This window comes from Lemur catta, chromosome 10, assembly GCF_020740605.2.
Source record: "Lemur catta isolate mLemCat1 chromosome 10, mLemCat1.pri, whole genome shotgun sequence".
Classification (NCBI taxonomy): Eukaryota; Metazoa; Chordata; class Mammalia; order Primates; family Lemuridae; genus Lemur; species Lemur catta.
Genome location: NC_059137.1, coordinates 11,002,989 through 11,021,104, shown reverse-complemented (window position 1 = coordinate 11,021,104; position 18,116 = coordinate 11,002,989). Strand labels below are relative to the sequence as shown.

The 18,116-nt window shown below is 39.6% G+C and overlaps 1 protein-coding gene across 10 annotated transcripts in view; it reads right to left on the bottom strand.

Moving 5' to 3' along the window:
* DENND1A (DENN domain containing 1A) overlaps window positions 1–18,116 on the bottom strand; it is a 492,893-nt gene that overhangs the window by 242,621 nt on the left and 232,156 nt on the right. For all 10 annotated transcript variants that reach the window (XR_006737850.1, XR_006737851.1, XR_006737852.1 and 7 more), the window contains 2 exons: window positions 16,492–16,572; window positions 12,419–12,472 (listed from right to left, as the gene is read on the bottom strand). Coding sequence is in view for 5 of the 10 variants with exons in the window: in XM_045563071.1 (XP_045419027.1) it covers window positions 12,419–12,472; window positions 16,492–16,572 (135 nt within the window). In the remaining 5 variants the exon portion in view is untranslated. The remainder of the gene's footprint in view (window positions 1–12,418; window positions 12,473–16,491; window positions 16,573–18,116) is intronic.

The window sequence follows — 18,116 nt, the reverse complement described above, 5'->3', positions numbered from 1 at the left end:
ATTTTTCTTTTAGGAGAGGATGGAAGTAAAAAGAAAATAGAAATGAGGAGCTTAAAGAAGGCCAGAAAGCCCATTAGCACTTTTGACAGATCCAAAGATAACTCTGAAGCCACCAAAACGTGGCCTCAAGAGTCTGCCAAGAAGCTTCACGCTGGGGAGAAATATGTTACACAGCTTGCCGTCCAAATAGGGAGACACAGCGTCAGAGACAAATCTTGCGCCTTATTTTGGTGGGAGAAAAAAAAAATCACAAGGATACTTTTGTGGATGGGGAAGGGAACATTTCTGAAATAAAAACACCATTTGAATGAGGCATGCCTCCCATCTCCAATCATGTTCTGAGGGACTCAGGTGCTTGTTCCAAAAACTCTACACAGGTATGTTAAAAAATATGTAACATTTAGCCAAATTCTCTCTAAACTGTCATGTACTTTTTTGGTATTTCTCATCCCATCTGTGCTGATTACCAAGATATTTGTGTCTAAACAGAAGCTGTCTTTCTTATCTGCTTCCTCCCCTGCCTCTTTCCTTCTGGGATGCCACCCGCCGGAGCGGGTGGGAGTGGGTGGAGTGCCAACAGCCCTGGGAACCTCGCTCAGCCGTGGGAGCACCTGTAGGGCAGAGCGGGGCCTTGGGAGCAGCTGCAGGGAGCGCCTGCAGTTCTCACCCAGCCTCATCTCGGGAGAAAACCCCTGGCAGACAGGGATCTCCCTCCCCCTGCCTTTAAGCACCCAGCAGCTTGAGCACCCCAATCCTCAGTTTCTCAGACCTGCCGTGCCTTTCCATACCCCCAGGCCTTTACTTCTGCTGTTCCCTCTGCTGAGAATGCTCTTGTCTTCCTTGAGAACAACCATTTACTTTTTAAGACCCAGCTGGAATGTCACCTGCTCCTTCTCCTCAACTCATTAATTAAGCTCCCCTTTGTGCTTTCATGGCAATTTGTTCCTATCTTATAATAATTTGGTTTGTTTGTGTTTTTGAGACAGGGCCTCACTCTGTTGCCTGGGCTCTATAGAGTGCAGTGGTGTCATCATATCTCACTGCAAACACCTGGGCTCAAGCAATCCTCCTACCTCGCCCTCCCCAAGTTCTAGGATTACAGGCATGAGCCACCACGCTTGGCCAATAATTCAGTTTTAAGTATGTTTTTGTCACTAGACTGACGTCCCCTTGGGTAAAATTACATATCGCATCATCTAGCAGTTTGATGAAAGAATGAATCAGTGAGTGAAGGAAACAACTGACTGAAGACTACTTCTCCTTAGGTCTACTGTGAGTAGTGCAGTACAGGAGGGACACACCAGCCTAGAAGAGGGACAAGGTGGTTAATGAGGAAGAACATAGCATTTGGCTTCAGAAACCTGGCTTTGAGTCTGAGGAAGTGATCAGTTACTTAGCAATGGTGAAGGGCCCACAGGAAAAGAACTGACACTGGAAACTGCACAAAGTCAGGTAAAATGGCTGGGGGTAGGGAAGGGAGGTAAAGGGACAGCTTGTCAAGGTATCTGTGGCCACATTTATTAAAAACGTAAACACGTCAGTGGTTTGTTCACCAGGTAACTGAGGGGTGGGGGGCTGTACACAGAAGCAGGTGCTCGTTTCATGACCAGGTCAGGCGTATTTCTCCGCCGGGTAAGAGCAGAGCACAGGAAAAGAGAAGCTTCCATGGCGCACTGTAACAGTCCAGACTGCAGCCAGAACATGTCGTGAGCCTGTGTTTATAAAAGATATAAGGTCTGCCACTCTCCCCCAGCACTTTGCTTCAGGGGACTAAGTCTTCGACCTCCCATTTCTGTCTCCTATAATCAGAAAATTAACATACCCTTATTTAACTCCTACTATGTGCTGGCCCCATCCCAGGATCTGGGCCTGCAGAGATTAACTAAATGTGATTTCCATTTTCCAGAGCTTAGTCTGGGGTTCAGAGGAGCATCAAACCCAGAAGCCCAGTATGTAAAGCGTTGTGGTCAAGGTTACACTCCACGGGTGGCTAAGAAAAGCCTCGTTCCGCTTGACGGATACTGGGGGGAAGGCTGGGGAAGACTTTGACAGAGGAGAAGATATTTGATCTGGGCCTTCCAACAGGGGTCCACTCGGCGGACGAGGGGAGAAGCATATTCCAGGCAGAGGCAGCAAGAGGAGCCCCAGGCAGGTGAGTAGAATGGAGGGCAGGGCAGTGTGGGGCAGGGGAGCCTGGTTCCCATCCTGTGTGAGCCTAGACTTTACCCCACAGGTGCAGGGCAGTGCTGAAGGATCATGACATGGTCATACTTGTGTTTCAGAAGGATCTTCCTCAAGGCCCTGTGGCGGATGGGTAGGAGAGGGAAACAGGAGACAGAATAATCACCTAACAGGCTGTTGCCATATTCCGTGAAAGCAAAATATATTAACAAACAGTTCAGATGAAAGCTTTGGATATGGATGTGACAGATACCTGTAAAGTGGAATTACAGGACTTCACAATGAATTAGACTTGGGGAGGGAGAGAGGACTAATTTCAATGGCCCCCAGACTTCAGGGTCCTGTGCATCACACTTGTCTACTGGCCCAAACAGTTTTTAAAGGGAGTGTATGTTCATATATTAATAATAAAGGATACATCCTGCTTCTAAAGAACTGTCATTCCTGTTAAACATGGTGTTCTTGGCGGCCTAGTGCCCTGGACTATAATGCCACTATAGAATCCTAAGTAACCACCCTCTTCATTCCCTGCCAATTACTTCTCCTGTGTGACTCACCTACTTGGAGAGGAAAACCTTGCTTAGAGGGCGATGTCCCAGTTTCTGTGCTCAAAAGGTCTCAGTTTTCTTGGTGTCAGTATGTTTTTAGGCTTAGGGACATGCCTTTCCTACTCACAGAGTTTAAGCAACATTTCAGTTCCACATACAGGTGTGTCCCCATGTGTCTGGCTCTCACCTGGCATTTATTATGGCCCTGCTCCGTAGCGCTGGGTAGCAGGGATACAGAGCTGATCACTACTCAGGCTGGAAAGCGCTCACATCTGAGGAAGGACTGGGGACACAGCAGCCTCGAAGCACAGTTTCAGAAGAGCATGCGAGGACAGGCTCCTCAGACTCTCCAGCCTGCCTTTCTCATCTCTACAAAGAAATGCTGGTGAAGGTCCCGTTCAGTGCTAACCCTCTGTGGCTTTAAATCCAGACAAAGAGGAAGGGCATGGCACCTGGTAAAACCCCATGCCCCCCAGGAGAAGTGCCATAATGGCTGCTCCCTTCTAGCTGTCCCTGCTGGCTCCTGGGCCGATCGAGGTGGCTGGGGACTTCAGGCTCGTTGTGATCCATGCCCGAGGTTATGAAGCAGGTGGGGGTGGGAGTTGGAATGGGCTGGGAATGGGAGGGGATATAGTGGGGCTTAGAGAGAAAGCGTCTTAGGTTCAATACCTGAGGGAAATGAGATAATCCTCAAACCAAAGAACCGACTCTAAGCCGGGTACTCCTTGGAGCCTTCGAAACAGATGCTAGTCCGCCCCACTGTCTGTCATTTCATTAGTCTTTGTGACTTCCCACTTCGTACATGGTACAGATGATAAAGACTTACTGTCTAGTGTCTGGAGGAGACTTCCAAGGCAAAAGGCTTGGTTTTGTCAATGGGTCTTGCTTTCTGAAATAACTCCTGTTCAAATTATTTTACCATATATAAATTTTTAAACCCTCAACTGATTTTTTTTTAAAGAATAATTTGAGTTATCTTAGTTGTATGAGATTCTTTAAAGGGAATTTAAAATTTGGATTCTAAAATAATCTGCCTACGAAAGAATCCACAAACTCATATAAGCAATCAAATCAGAGAAGTATATTATAGGAAAGAAAGCAGAGTTTACCCAGAGGTCAACTTTCATCCCTTTGTGTGAATGGAAAAACCATTAGAGTAAACAATTACCTGATAACTCTTAAGAGCAACAATGGAATTCTCTATAATCTCAGTTCTTGATAATAGGTCTTCTACTACCACCTCAACTTTGTTTATTTTTGAAAGTCATGATGAGTTCATAAATCTTTTCTATATCGTGGTGCATCTTTTGACAAAGTGGAGTCTGGGCAATGTTATATGTAACTGTCCATTCTAAATGCTTTCCTCGCATCATTAACCACTTGGTATGACACCAGCCAGATAATTAAGACAGGTTTGCTTAATATTCCAAATGAAGGTCTATATGACCATCCATTAATCAAAAGTAAACTTCAAAACCTGGCTGCTACAAAAATCACTTATATACCCAGTTTACAATGTAACTATTACTACATATCTGTTCATGATCTGTGACTTTTTTAAAATGCAGGTCAACTGTTTAAAATTTATAAAGATTTATGCTCATTTAATTATTGCCTGCATAAAATTCACTCCTACATGTGTTATCTTGATAGACAGAGAAAACCCTGATGAGCAATTACATAGTGATAGTTTTTCGGTGAAAAGAAAAAAAATATTTTTACAAAGAAATTGTAGAAATAATGAGAATTAACTTCAACAGGGATCTGAAAGTGGAAAGAATTAATTTTTCATGTTTGCTTTTCATTAATGTCTTACAGACAAATTGGCCCAAAATCCAACTGAAAAGAACTATTCTTTTTCCTTCTCCTGGGAGTGGCTGCATGTTCATTCACTCATTCAGTCATTAATTCCATAAATATATATTGAATATCTATAATGTTATAGATATAGTGCTAATTACAAAGACACAGTGATTAAAAGATACTGATCCTTGTCCTTATGGAAGAAGAGCTGACATTAACCAAACATTCACACAATGAATCACATAACTTACACTTACGGTGAGTGATTTCTTAGATGGGTCTAGGGAGCCATGGAGCTGGACGCCCCCCAGACCTAGCAGCACCTAAATGCTTGGATCAGACCAACCTGATATGAATCCTGGTTTTAGCATTTAGTGGTTGGGCAAGTTACTTTGCATTCGGGGCTTCTTTTCCTCTTCAGAATAGAGATAACAACCATATCATAAGGCTGTTGCAAAGATTCCATGACATAACAAACAGTGCCTGATCTGATCCACAATGGTGTTCAATAAATACTAGCTCCTTCCTTTCTTTTTCACGTTAACCCTTTTCAGAAGCTGTCCAGAAGAACGTGATTACCTGGTGACAAAATATTAGGTTCCATATCCCAAAGTCTATTTATCCTTTTTGTTCCTTATTCTCTTCAGTATGCTCCTTAAAGGAGATAATCATTAAATGTTTCCAGAAGCTCCCGTATTCCAGGCACTAGAACCCTGGACCCCATCTGCCACACTAGTTCCAGGCTTCACAAATTCTGGTGTCCACAGGGCTGCTAAGAGACTTGTGGCTCTACGAAATATACACCCCATGAAAGGAGAAGTACTGACCTTCACAACCAAGAATGTCAGCAAAAAACTAGAAAAGACAATGAGGTAATGTTGCTCAGCGCTCGGCCACAACTCAGACCACAAGAGGGGTTAAGACTAGAATTCTGGGAAAGAGAAGAAGAAAACCACCATTGAAAGTAGCATCTCTGTCACACCAGGCATTGTACTTGGAACTTTACATTTAACACCTCATTTGTTCCTCCCATTTTCCTTTATTAGATAAGGACACTGGCACTGAGAGAGTTTAAGTAGCCCAAGCTTCCAGGGTGGTGGAGCCCCCTGTGTCTGGCTGTCTCCAAAATTCATGTTCTTTCCACTACAGCAGACTGTGTAGTATTAACAACCCCAGAGTTATTGCTTGTTTCAATTTGCAATGCAGCAACTTAATAATTTTAAATTAATCCTTGAAAAAAATCAACAAGAGATTAAAATGCAAATTTTAACATGGCTAGAGCTCAATAGTGATTTTACGTCAAAAATCACACAAATTGGTCCTACAAAAGTTCAGATTCTCCTTAGAGGAAAAGCTTTCCTGCTTCATTTTGTATTTGCTGTATTAGAAATCATTTCTTTTCCTTTTTTTCCTCATGAATACCACAAGTCAACTCTAGGGAGGCAGAGGGGTGTAATGGAAACAAAATCTTACAAAAGCTGGGTCACTACACCCCACTTACAAGCAGACCTTGGGCTTGTAACCTCAGGTCTTTGAGGTCTGGGCTCCCCATATGTAAAAGGGGGCTCATGCCTACCTCTCTTGGAGTGGCTGTAGGGATTACAATGGAATCATGTATGTTAGGAGTCTGGCAGATTGGTATTACTGTTCGGCTTAGAAACAAACAAGGCTAGCCTTTTACTGGTTTGCAAAGGAGGATTTAGGGGACAAAGGGGTCATGTGCAGGGAGTTGGTTCATTAGGGGCAAAACCAGCAGGGGGAATGTAAATTTGAAAAATGGCGAAGGTCGGAGAGGTGGTATGCAGTACAGACAGGAATTGGAGGTGAGGCGATGGAGAAGACAGTTTTAAAAAACTATTTCTAATCTCAATAATTGTGGTTTTGAAAATTAGGAAATTATCAGAAATTTCAAGTACCTTAAAATTAAGCTTTTAAGAAATTCTTGGTCTTCAAAATAAAAAAGATGAATCTAACCTGGGCAACCATTTTTATCATTTTATTCATAATAGAAAAACATTAGAAATAATCGAAATGTCTATTAGTAGGGAAAGCATAGTTAAAACACAGAGGATTAAACATACATTTATCTTTTCTCTTTCCTGATGCCACCCTCCCAGAAAAAGTCAAGTAAAAGAATTTTAAAAGGCATGAAAACCAAAGCACAGAAGAGATAGTAATGGAAGAGAGGTATCAAACTTTTAGAAGCCAAAAAGCAGATGTTACTAAAACAGTGTTTTCTACCTAGGACAATTTGTCCCCCAGGGGTCATGTGGCAACACCTGAAGACATTTTTGGTTGTCACAGCTGGAAGGGGTTGTGCTAGCATCATATAGAGAATAGAGCCCAGGAGTGTTACTGAACACCTATGGTGTATAAAACAGCCCTGTGCAACAAAGAATTATCTGGCCCAAGATATCAATAGTGCCGACTGAGGTTGAAAGCTACGGTTCAGGTGCGTGGGCAGAGCACTGAGCCATCATGCCCAACTCACACACAGAACTCCCAAAGGCTCGGGAACTAGAGATAGCCAGAACCTCTGAGGGCCAGGGGAAGGGCACAAACCAAAACAGGAATGACTCGGTCCCAAGATTCTCCTCTTCCCGCTCACTCAGCCAGTCAGCTGGCTCTCCTGCACCCCTCCAGAGGCATATGCGTTCACTTTCTGGAGGAACTCCGTCAGAAAGGCCTGGAGTCACCAGGTCCAGCTGAGGACAGGCGATAAAGCACTAAATTGAACAACGGGGGTTAAATGAAGTGACACATACTAAATGTTGACACACCATAATCTACCACTCCCACTCAGCTTCCAGAACGCTGGTAATATAGCATACACTGCCCAGGCAAGAGAAAATAAACTAGTGCAAAAGGAAAGATTCTGATACTGATATTTGAGCACTACCCCCCCACCCCACCCCCCGCACCAAATAGCCACTCTAGTTCCGGGCTCCAGAGATTCTGATCCATCCCCCACAATAAATAAAGCCCATCAGGTACCAAACCCCACTCATGAATACAGAGCTTCCGGTCAGCTTTGTAGGACCTCACTCTTAAACATTACAAGCGGCCATCGAGCCATTTTCAGAAAGCCTCTACCATAAAAGACAGAACAAAAGAAACAGAGGATAGGAATACTGGGCAAGAAGACAATAAAGAGAGAAGAATAATTTTTAAAACCTATAAGTAATAGTCTCACAGATGAGAAAAAATATTAAAATTGTGATGGAAGAAATAAGAAATTCAAAAGGGTAGAAAGATCATTTGAAGAAAGTAGAGGGAAAACTAAAAGAGAGAGATGGAAAAAATGAGACAAAACCAAGAAAATGACAGGATCAAAACAGGAGACTAAACATTCTACCTTAGAGGTCCCATAGAAAGAAAACAGAAAAATACAGATTTTTTTTGAAGAAATAATGTGAGAAAATCTCTCAGCGCTAAAAGACATGAATTTCCAGATTGAATGAGACTACCAAGTGCCCGGTACAACAGATGAAATCAAGCCCATAGCAAGGCACATCATGGTGTAATTTCAGGATAGTAGAAGAGATAAATAAAGGATGGTCAAACAAAAATAAATAACATAAATAACAGGAATCAGAATGGCTGAGACCTCTTAGTTGCAATAGGAAAACTAAAAGTCAGTAGAGAAATTCTGAAGGGAGAGTGATTTCCAACTTAGAATTCCATACCCAGTCAAACTATCAAGAGAAGAATAAAGTCATTTTCAGTCATGCAAAGTTTAAAAACACTGCCTCCAACACAATACTTTCTCTGGAAACTACTGGAGATATTTCACCAAAATGAAGAAATCATATCAAGAAGAAAAGGTGTGAAATCAAAGAACTCTCATATGACAAAAAGGTGTATAAGAAAGGAAATGTAATCAACTACCTGTTTCAGCATGCTTATTAAAATGTACACATTAACTATTGATTTAATGAAAAATTTTCTAAAGATATAGCAAGAATAGGAGAGGGGAAGTATGTGAGTGATACAAAGTTAATTTGTGTGTATGTGGTTTTCTAGGGCAGGAGGGATCAGAGGTGGTAAAAGACTTAAACTCTCGTCTTCCATAGGAAAATCAATAGATTACATCTGAAACGTCCACAAAAAAAATTAAGATAAAGCAATATGAAAATGTTATTTAAAAATTTGGAAGTAAATGCTACAACTGCTAAAAACTTGAAAGTAGCTGCCTCTGGAGAGTGAGAAGTATGGATAACTTGGAAACTGTTGGTTTTCATCAACAGCTAGTGGTGCTACATAACCATTAATATCTTAATTTCATAAGAATAAAAAAACCATCGAGTAAAAATATCACTGAGAAGGATGAAAGAGGTAGATACGAACAGTTTTTAGAATACATTAAACCAAAATAGTGAGTTGCTAAACAATATGAACAGTGTCACATTTATGTTTTTTAAAAAATCCACAACACACACAGGTACTCGCACATACAGCACTAAATTCACAGAGCAAGGTCTGGAAGGACACTCATCAAACTCTAGAGGGAGAGTGGGATTAGAGGTGAGGGAGAGATGGTAGTAACGGGGCCTTTCACTTTTGTTCTGTATGTGTTTCTGTATTGTTTATATTTTTTTACAATGAAGTATCTATAAATATTTTTTAAAGACACAGGTTCATAATATATTATTACCAAAAAAAGCAGCTATAAAGGTACGTATTTGCTATGATCCCTACTGTGTGTTTTTAAAAATGTAGCTTCTAAATTAAAAAAAAATAATAAGTCAAAAGAACACTTTTGTTGCAAACAAAATATTACTCAACCCCCAAGTTAAGTAGTAAAAATTAACCTGCTCTGAATAAAAGAGGAGGAGGGATCCAATGCTCTGACCAGTCAAACATCTATCTCCCCAAGGCCTTCCACGGTTCCCAAGGTAAACTCAGGGTTCCCGGCAGCACAGTTTGAAAACTACTACTATCATGAAAAGGAAGGAAAGAAAAACTCAAAATAGGACTTTCTCTGAAATTGGGGGTTATGAGTGATTTTTCTTTTCTTTTGTATTATACACATACAAACATACTTTTTCTATGGATTTGGAATGGTTTAAGTAATAATTATCTGTTCCCTGAACATACCTATATAACCACCTAAACCTGATATATTTGAAGGGGTAAGAGTAGAGATTGCAATGGAACTTCTGAAGTTATTTTTCTGTATTCACATTGTCTATTTCTTAGGTTGACTTTAATCATTTATATTTTTCTAGAAAATTTTTTATTTTCATAATTTTCAAATTTATTAAATAAGTTCAAGATTTCATTCTTTTCAAAAATTCAGTTTTAAAACATTATTTTTCAATTTTACTTTAACAATATTTTCTAACAAAATTTCTTTTTCTGGTTTTGGCTTTTTTATTACTATTCTTTTTTTTTTTTTTTTAAGCTTCTTGAAAGTTAAGTTCATCATTTTATAAATTTCTTGTTTATATGAAAGCATTCAAAGCTATCAATTTTCCCCTGAGTGCAATTTTGGCCACATTACTTGTGTATTTGTTGTTTAGCATTCTGCCACTAATTTCTAAATAATACCCAATTTCAATTTTTTATCCTCTTTGATCCAACTGCTATTTCAAGTAGACAAATATTTTTAAACCTTTATTATTAATTTATAATTTTATTTCACTGCAATAAAAGTGACCTCCAAGAAGAGCTTAACTTTTTCTGTTTTGAAATTTTCAGTGTGATTTAGTACATGATCAATATTTATAAATGTTCCACAGCATTTTAAAATAATCCTTCAATAGCCTTTTGCTGTTGGTCCAGGGTATGCCTCTGCTTCTGTTCTTTTGGCAGCATTTTTCCACTTCTTTTTGGATTTCTTCATTGTCTATACTGAATTGGCTACTAAGTATCAGTGATCATCTCCTTTATATTGCAAAAAGTCCCAAACTTTCTGGCTCAAGGTGGCTTTCTCTGCAATTATGGGGACATTTTTGTCCTTAACTTTATACTTCTATTATCATTTCAATGGAATTTTTTCAGAAGTGAAAGGTAAAAATTATGAGCTGAAAGTATAGCACAGTATGTAAGAACTTAGTCTCAAGAATCAGAAAGACCAATGTTTAAATTCTGCTTCTATCATTTCTTTGCTGTGGCACCTTGAATATGTTACCTAAATTCTCCAGGCTTCTGTTTCCTAATATAACAGAATAATTATGGTAGTTACCACCTAAGCTTATTAAGAGAGGTAAATAAGAAAATGCAGGGGAAGCACTGACTGTATCATTTGACAAGCAGTAGTACTCAATAAACATTAGTTATCATTGTTGAAATGGGAACACTGGTCTGAATTTTTTTATTATGTAACGTCAAACAAAACGGAAGCAACATTTTCCACTACAGCCTGATCATATAGATAATAAACTTTATGGATATGCTTGACAATCCTAATTTATTAAGACTGTATCTGATCACAATACTGCAGCCTAACTTCATTAATTACATTTCACTATTCAACGTTTGTAATCTGTCTGTTCTACAGACAACACTTTGAAAAATTTCCTTTCTGTAAATCTATAGAACAAATATATCACTTATTATAGTACTTTTAAAACTAATCAAGTATTCAAGTATATACCTGAAAGAACTGAAAGCAGGGACTCGAACAGGTATTTGTACACCAATGTTCAAAGCAGTATTATTCACAATAGCTCAAAGGTAAAAACAACCCAAGTGTCTATGGAAGGATGAATATATTAATATAAGCAAAATGTGGTATAAAGAGACAATGGAATATTATTTGGGCTTAAAAAGGAAGGCTATTCTGACACATGCTTCAACATGGATGAACTCTGAAGGCATTATGCCAAGTGAGGTAAGTTAGACACAAAAGGACTATGTCTGATTTCACTAGTCTAAGGTACTTCATTGAGAGTAGTCAAACTCCTAGAGACAGCAGATAGAATGGTGGTTGCTAGGGGTTGAGGAGAGAGGGGAATGTGGAATCAGTTTTGCAAGATAAAAAGAGTTCTGCACATTGATTACACAATAATAGGAATATATTTAAAACTACTCAACTGTACACTTAAAATTGGTTAAGATGGTACATTTAATGTTATGTATATTTTGAAAAGTAATCAAGCACCTAAGTGGTAGCTTTTCTTTATTTGGTTCTATATAATACAATTTATAATCATAGGAAAACATTTTGAAAATGTGTCATAAGGCCAGCCTAGATATGTCATTCAGCTTGTTCAGAGGGTAGACATTACCCTTCTGCTCTCTCACACTCCAGTTCACTGTGTGTTAAGTCCTAAAGAGGTAGAGATGGGGGTACTTACACTTTATCTACTTTATTTTATTTTCTGAAAAGTGAATATAAAAGCCTAAGAAGTACAAGTAAAATTCTACTTGAGTAAATCTCCCCTAATAAAAAAACTTCTATATGGAAAATTCTTTATATAGAAACATTTCAGTTATAATAGCAGATATGAGAAACCATCAATATGTTCAACAGTGATGGAATGGCTAAATAAACTATATAGCAAATGGAAAATTATGTAGTCAACAAAAATGACTGTTATGAATGAAAATGGAAAAGATTCTTTTTTAATAGGTGATTTAATTATGCCAACAAACACATTCTAAAAAGACTAGAATGAGATATCAACAGATTAACAGGTGAAGTACCTTTGAAAAGTACAAATAACAATCCTTCCTTGTCTTATATTTTCTATACTTTGCAAATACTCTTTATTTGTTTTTGGTTTTATAATGCATTTTGCTTTTAATATTTGTTTTGCTTTTATGAATTCTTTTAAAAAATTAGTTATAATTTTTATAATATTTTAAAGCATATCTTTTTGTTTTTAAAAAAGTAGAAAACAGAAGAATAAAAATTTGACTTTTTCTTCCCAAGTACTCACATTCTCAGGTATGCTGGGAAGTTCTCTGGTATCAGGCACAGTAAAATAAGAATGCTGGAAAACAAAAGCAAAAGCTATTTATTTTTGCTAAAATGTATAACAAGCACATTACTGAGAATTCAGGTAAATGATTGGAAGATATTTCCTTACTCAGATGAGCAAACACAGTTTCACTCATAGGAAATATTCATGGACCACTTTCTTTGGATAATGTTCGATTAAACCAGACGCATTTTAAAATCATCACTTTGCCAGATGGAGTTTTTTTCTATGAGAGATGAACTTCTTTGGGAGATATAAAGGAAGAGCTCAAAGAGGTTAAAAGTTAAATTCCCATATGATGTTTGTAGGTTTCTGAACACATGAAAGATGTAGGTTTCATAATTTATTGTTCAATGAGGCAAGTGAATCCCAGGGACAAAATATCACTAGATTCAGTCACCGATGGTTTTTACCAACCAAACCTGTCATTTCCTTTCAGCATCTGAGATTATATCCATCTACAAACTGTGGCCAAAATCTGCCCCAAAGGCCTAAGTGATGTTAAGAGCAGCTCCAGATGAAGGACCGCTACTCTGAGACCCCTGCAGATGGTTAACAGTGGAGAAACCCTGTCCACTAAGCACACTCTGTGAATAAACTTCCTGACATCCACTGGGATCTCCAATGAAGGGAGCTAGAGACTCAGTGGAGTTGAAAAAGCCTCTTCAAAGAACTTTCAATGAAGCATCTCCACGTATGTAATATGCATGTGTCCCTGAGTTAAATGACAACAGGCTGAACTGATGACACCTCCTCTGCTGTTTCAAAGACTCAAGGACAATGGCAAGCAGGAATGGGAAAAGCCTGGTACTGGCCAATTAAAGATGGGATTGTGCAAACGCCAGGAAAGGTCACATGCAGAGAAGGTCAGCTTAGCTATGGCCTAAGTTCAAACTTGGACCCCCAAGTGACATGTCAGGAAGTCCCCTTCTCCTATTCTTGGGTAATTACAAAATAAGTAGGTCTCTGGAATGACTTGTATAGGTTTTCTGAAATGAAAGGCCCTAGGACAACTGTAATAACGACACTAACAACAATAATAGCATGAGCTACTCATCTAATATTTAATAGATATTTACTGAACACCTGCTATATGGAAGGCATTATGTTGGATATTTTAAAAGTATTATCTCTAATTTCTATAGCTAATTTTAAGATAGACACTATCTGCAGATTACAAATGGGTAAATTAATGCTCAGTGAGGTAGTTGGTCTAAGGTCTCACAGGAGTAGATGGTAGAACCAGGACTGAAACCAGGTCTATATAACTAGAGCTGTGCTCTTTCCACCACAACAGACTGTTATGCTTGTGCTTTTGATGTGCAAATTACAGCTAAAGGAACTTGGATTAAAATAATAAACTAAAAAATAAAAACAAAAAAATTTAGTAAAAAAGTAACTTTAAAAAGAAAAACCTTCTGCAATGTATTATTTCAGAATCTGTGTGTATGCCAAAATATTACCTAAGAAGTTTTACAACAGAGATGGTATAGCATGGAAACTAGTAAACAATTCAATTTAACAATGAGGATTAAAATAGGAAAAGTTAAATACAAGGTTCACGTTTGACTCCATGAGTTATCAGCTTCTACGCCGATAGCTAGAAGGAAGTTTTAGGAAATATTCAGTAACAGATGTCCACGTGGTGACGGAGTCACTGAAGAATGGTTTGGTGCAGTGAGACAGAACAAACTCAGACCATAGTTGGCCACATAATAGCTATGTGAGCTTAGCAACTTGGTTTAATAGCACAGAAACTCAGCTTTTGAATCTGTAAATGGGAATTATAATATCTACTTCAAAACTGTTGTGAAGAATGTTATATGTATGAAGTGCCTAGCATGTAATAAATGATATTTTAATATAAAATTATTGTTGCTCTCAATTGCTAGTGTATGTTTCTGTTTTTCTCAATCGACTGTATCAGATACATAGAAATATTCTCTTGCAGAGAGTGACTAAAAAGTCCAGTATTGCCATTTTATCAACATTTCAGGATTTATAACCTAGATGAGCCTAGTCCTTCAAAATCAAAAACGCAATACGGAGAGAGGAATTCCTAGAGAACAGGAAATAAAAACTATGTCTTTACAAATGAAATGGATTGTAAATGGTGAGCCACTGCAATTCCAACACCAAGTAGTCCCCAGGCTGTCCTTTGAGATTCTGTCTTGCTCCATCGCCCATGAAATGCTGGGGACCAAGGGAGGTCAGAAACATTCCTAGAAACCACTGGCATGAAACAGCTGCACCACCCCAGCAGTTCCTCCTGCCCCTGACGTGGCTTGTCCTTGAGGCCTGGCAGGCATGCTGCCTGTGCAGCCATTCAGGGGAAGGAGTGGCCCTTCCTCCCCGGCAGCTGGTGACCCAGCTGGGCTACTCCATGGCTACCTGTCGGATGTCATTACAGACTGAAGCAGTGAGATCAAGCTGCTTAGGAAAAGGGACAGAGACAAAGGCAGAGTTGCTTAGCTATACAGCAATGACGGGGGCAGGTTTCAAGCTGATTTGTTCATCTTTTTCAGTCTCCCCTCCCTCATGAGAACTTTTGTAGCAAGGTTTCTTTCCTTCCTGCGTTCTATTAAAATGAGCAAAAACCTCTATAAATTCATTTGTTTGTTCCTTTCCTCCCTCTCTTTCAACACACACGGCACAGTAGAAAGAACATAGGCTCTGAAGTTAGCTCTGGGTTTGAAAACCCAAATCTTATCATTTATTAACTACCTGACCTTGGATGGGCAAGTGCCTTTTCTTCTCTACACCTCATCTATGAAATGGGAATGTTAGTGTCTATTTAGTAGAGTTGTTCTGAACACAAAAGATACATATTTAGTAAAAATTAGGAACTTGATAAAATAGATTATTAGTTATTGGTAGCAACAATGCTTTCAATTTTATCATCATTCTGAAAAAACCTGTAAGAGAAATTAATTTTCTTTAGGAGGGCAGATACCTTTCTAGCCACTGAATACCAACACTGTACCTCGTCCTAATGAAAGTAAAAGACAAAACATTTTAAACTTTCCAACCCCACAACACAGGGGAAATAGTGCCTGGATAATAATCAATACCTGGCCAAACGGTGTCTATCTGAGAATTCTGATGAAGGCAGTGACAAGGGTTTCACCTAGGGAATTAGAGAATTCCAGTAACTGAAATATGGAAAAGATTCCCTACACCTCTTTTGATACCTTATCTGACAGATGAGGAAATTGAAGCCCACGATGTTAAAGGTCTTGATTAAGGTCACTCAGGTCATTGGCAAGATGACAACTGGGATTGGAATTTCCCAGTTGATAGTTCTGAGGATTTTCCACCCAGCCCACTGCAGAACATGTAGTCTATATTTAAAAGCATTCAAAGACACTATTACTGTGAGCTGGCAACTACACTAAGCACTCTCCCTCTCTGTCCTCAAGGGACACACAGTCCAGGGAGGGAGACAGGAAAACAGGATATTCCAATATGGTGTAACTCAGTACTGCAAAGTGTGCAAGATGCTTGGGGCAAAGGAGACAATCTTTGCTAAGCCTGTGAGGTGTCAAGGGAGGATTTCTCTGGAAATAAAATCAGAGTTGAGTTCTGAAGGATGAATATGTGTTATCCTGGCAACCAGGGGAGAGAAGGCAATGTTGAAGGCTGAGGGTGCAGGACAGGCTTCAGCAAAGGGAGGTGCATGGCAGTGCTGGGGGGCAAACGGTGACACAGGGAGCCTAGGACAGGGACTGAAGAGGCAGGCAGGGGCCAGCTGTCCTATTCCAGCCTAGCATCCGTGATCCGGGAGATGCTCATAATGGGATGACGGTCAGAAAGGATCCTGGGGACATCTGGGACCTGTCCATTCCTCATGAAATCTCAGAGAAAGGAAGAAATTCAACTCCCTGGCCTGCCTTGTGCCCACAGGTCTCAGTATTCAGGGCTAGGGGTGGGAGAGGTGCAGATGACAAAAGCCAATCCTGTTTGGCTAACTCCCTCCTCCTGTTAATGACGAAACACTTTCTGAGTGATGGCTAATATTCTGCCCCACTTACCACGCTGAGATGAACAGACACTCCTGGGTCAGGGATGGGAAGTTTGTGCAGAGTTTCAAGAAGCTCATTCCACTGATTTTCCTGAAAGAAATAAAAGGACTAAGTAACAAAAGCAAAGCTGAGCGCTTAGTAAGATACCTGCAGGGAGGTCTGGGAACATGTGACTGAGGGGGCTGGGCAGATGCTGGCCCCAGTACAGAAATAGGTTTGATATTCAAGTAGGGTTGGACAAAAGACACCGTGTATGCCTCAAACATAAGAGCCAAATAGATCCTCCCACACCAAGTTTGACATTTTCTACTCAGTGAGACACCTACCATGACCGCCTTTTATGGATCATATACCATAAGCTCTCAGCAAATCTATCCCCTCAACTCCATAGCAACAACTTTTAAATGCAAACAATCCTAGCTTACAGGGCGGGGGTGGTTGAGAGAAATAACAATGACACTATAGATCTTGTCTTCATCATCATTACCCTCAATTAATTTTATTGAGTGTTTACTGGTACACGCGGCAGCCTCCAATTATGGAAAGTTAGAAATGAACTAAGTTAGAAATGAACAGCATGCAATTTAGGATGGTGGCTGTGCATTTTAATTAGTAAAACTGAGCAACATAATGATATACAAAGCAGTACAAATTACTCAATTGAAAATGGATTCACCTCTAAAATGCTCAAAAGAACACAGCTCACAGAATTACCTAAAGGCGTTTCTCCCACCCTGTGGAATTCTTTGTGCTAATAGAATAGTAATAAGTTTACGTTTGTATCCATGAGTTATCTATTTGATCCTCCCAACTACCCCGCTTTACAGGTGTGAACACTAAGGCTCTGAAAAGTGAAGCAACTTGTCTCAAATCAGCCAATTAGTAAGTTGCAGGGCAGGCGGGAGCAAGGGGGGGGCCTGCAGGGAGGTTTTTAGGTGAAATGCAGGTTTTGTGTGTTCAAGCCCAGAGCCCTCTTGGCCTCACTACAGCTGTCTTTGGTAGTGAACTCAAAGAGAGGAAAAGGAGGATGAGCCCAGTCCACAAGTTTATTTCAATCTGAACTCTGACAAATCAAACAAGCTCCTCACAGAAGAAAGAGATGAATTTATGGGTGTGTGTGTACATGTGTTTAGTTTTGCTCTGAAACAATCTCAAACTTATAGAACAGTTGTAGAAATAGTTCAAAAAACCCTCTTTTTATTTCCTGAACTATTTGAGAATGAGTTGCCAAGATTATGCCCCACCATCCATAGATACAAACAAACAAGGACATTCTCCTACACAACCACAATTAATCATTGCTGTAGTTTGAATGTGTCCCCTAAAAGTTCATGTGTTGAAAGTTTAATTGCCATTCTAACAGTATTATGAGACAGGATATTAAAGAGGTAATTAGATCACAAGGGCTCTGCCCTCATGAATACATTAATGCCATTATCATAAGAGTAGGTTCCTGATAAAAGGGTGAGTTTGGGCCCTATCATCTCTCTGTCTCGAGTGCTGTTCCTCCATGTTATGACACAGCCAGAAGGCCCTCACCAGATGCCAGCACCACGCTCTTGGACTTCCCAGCCTAAAGAACTGTGAGCCACATACATCTCTTTTCTTTAGGAATTGCCCAGTCTGTGGTATTC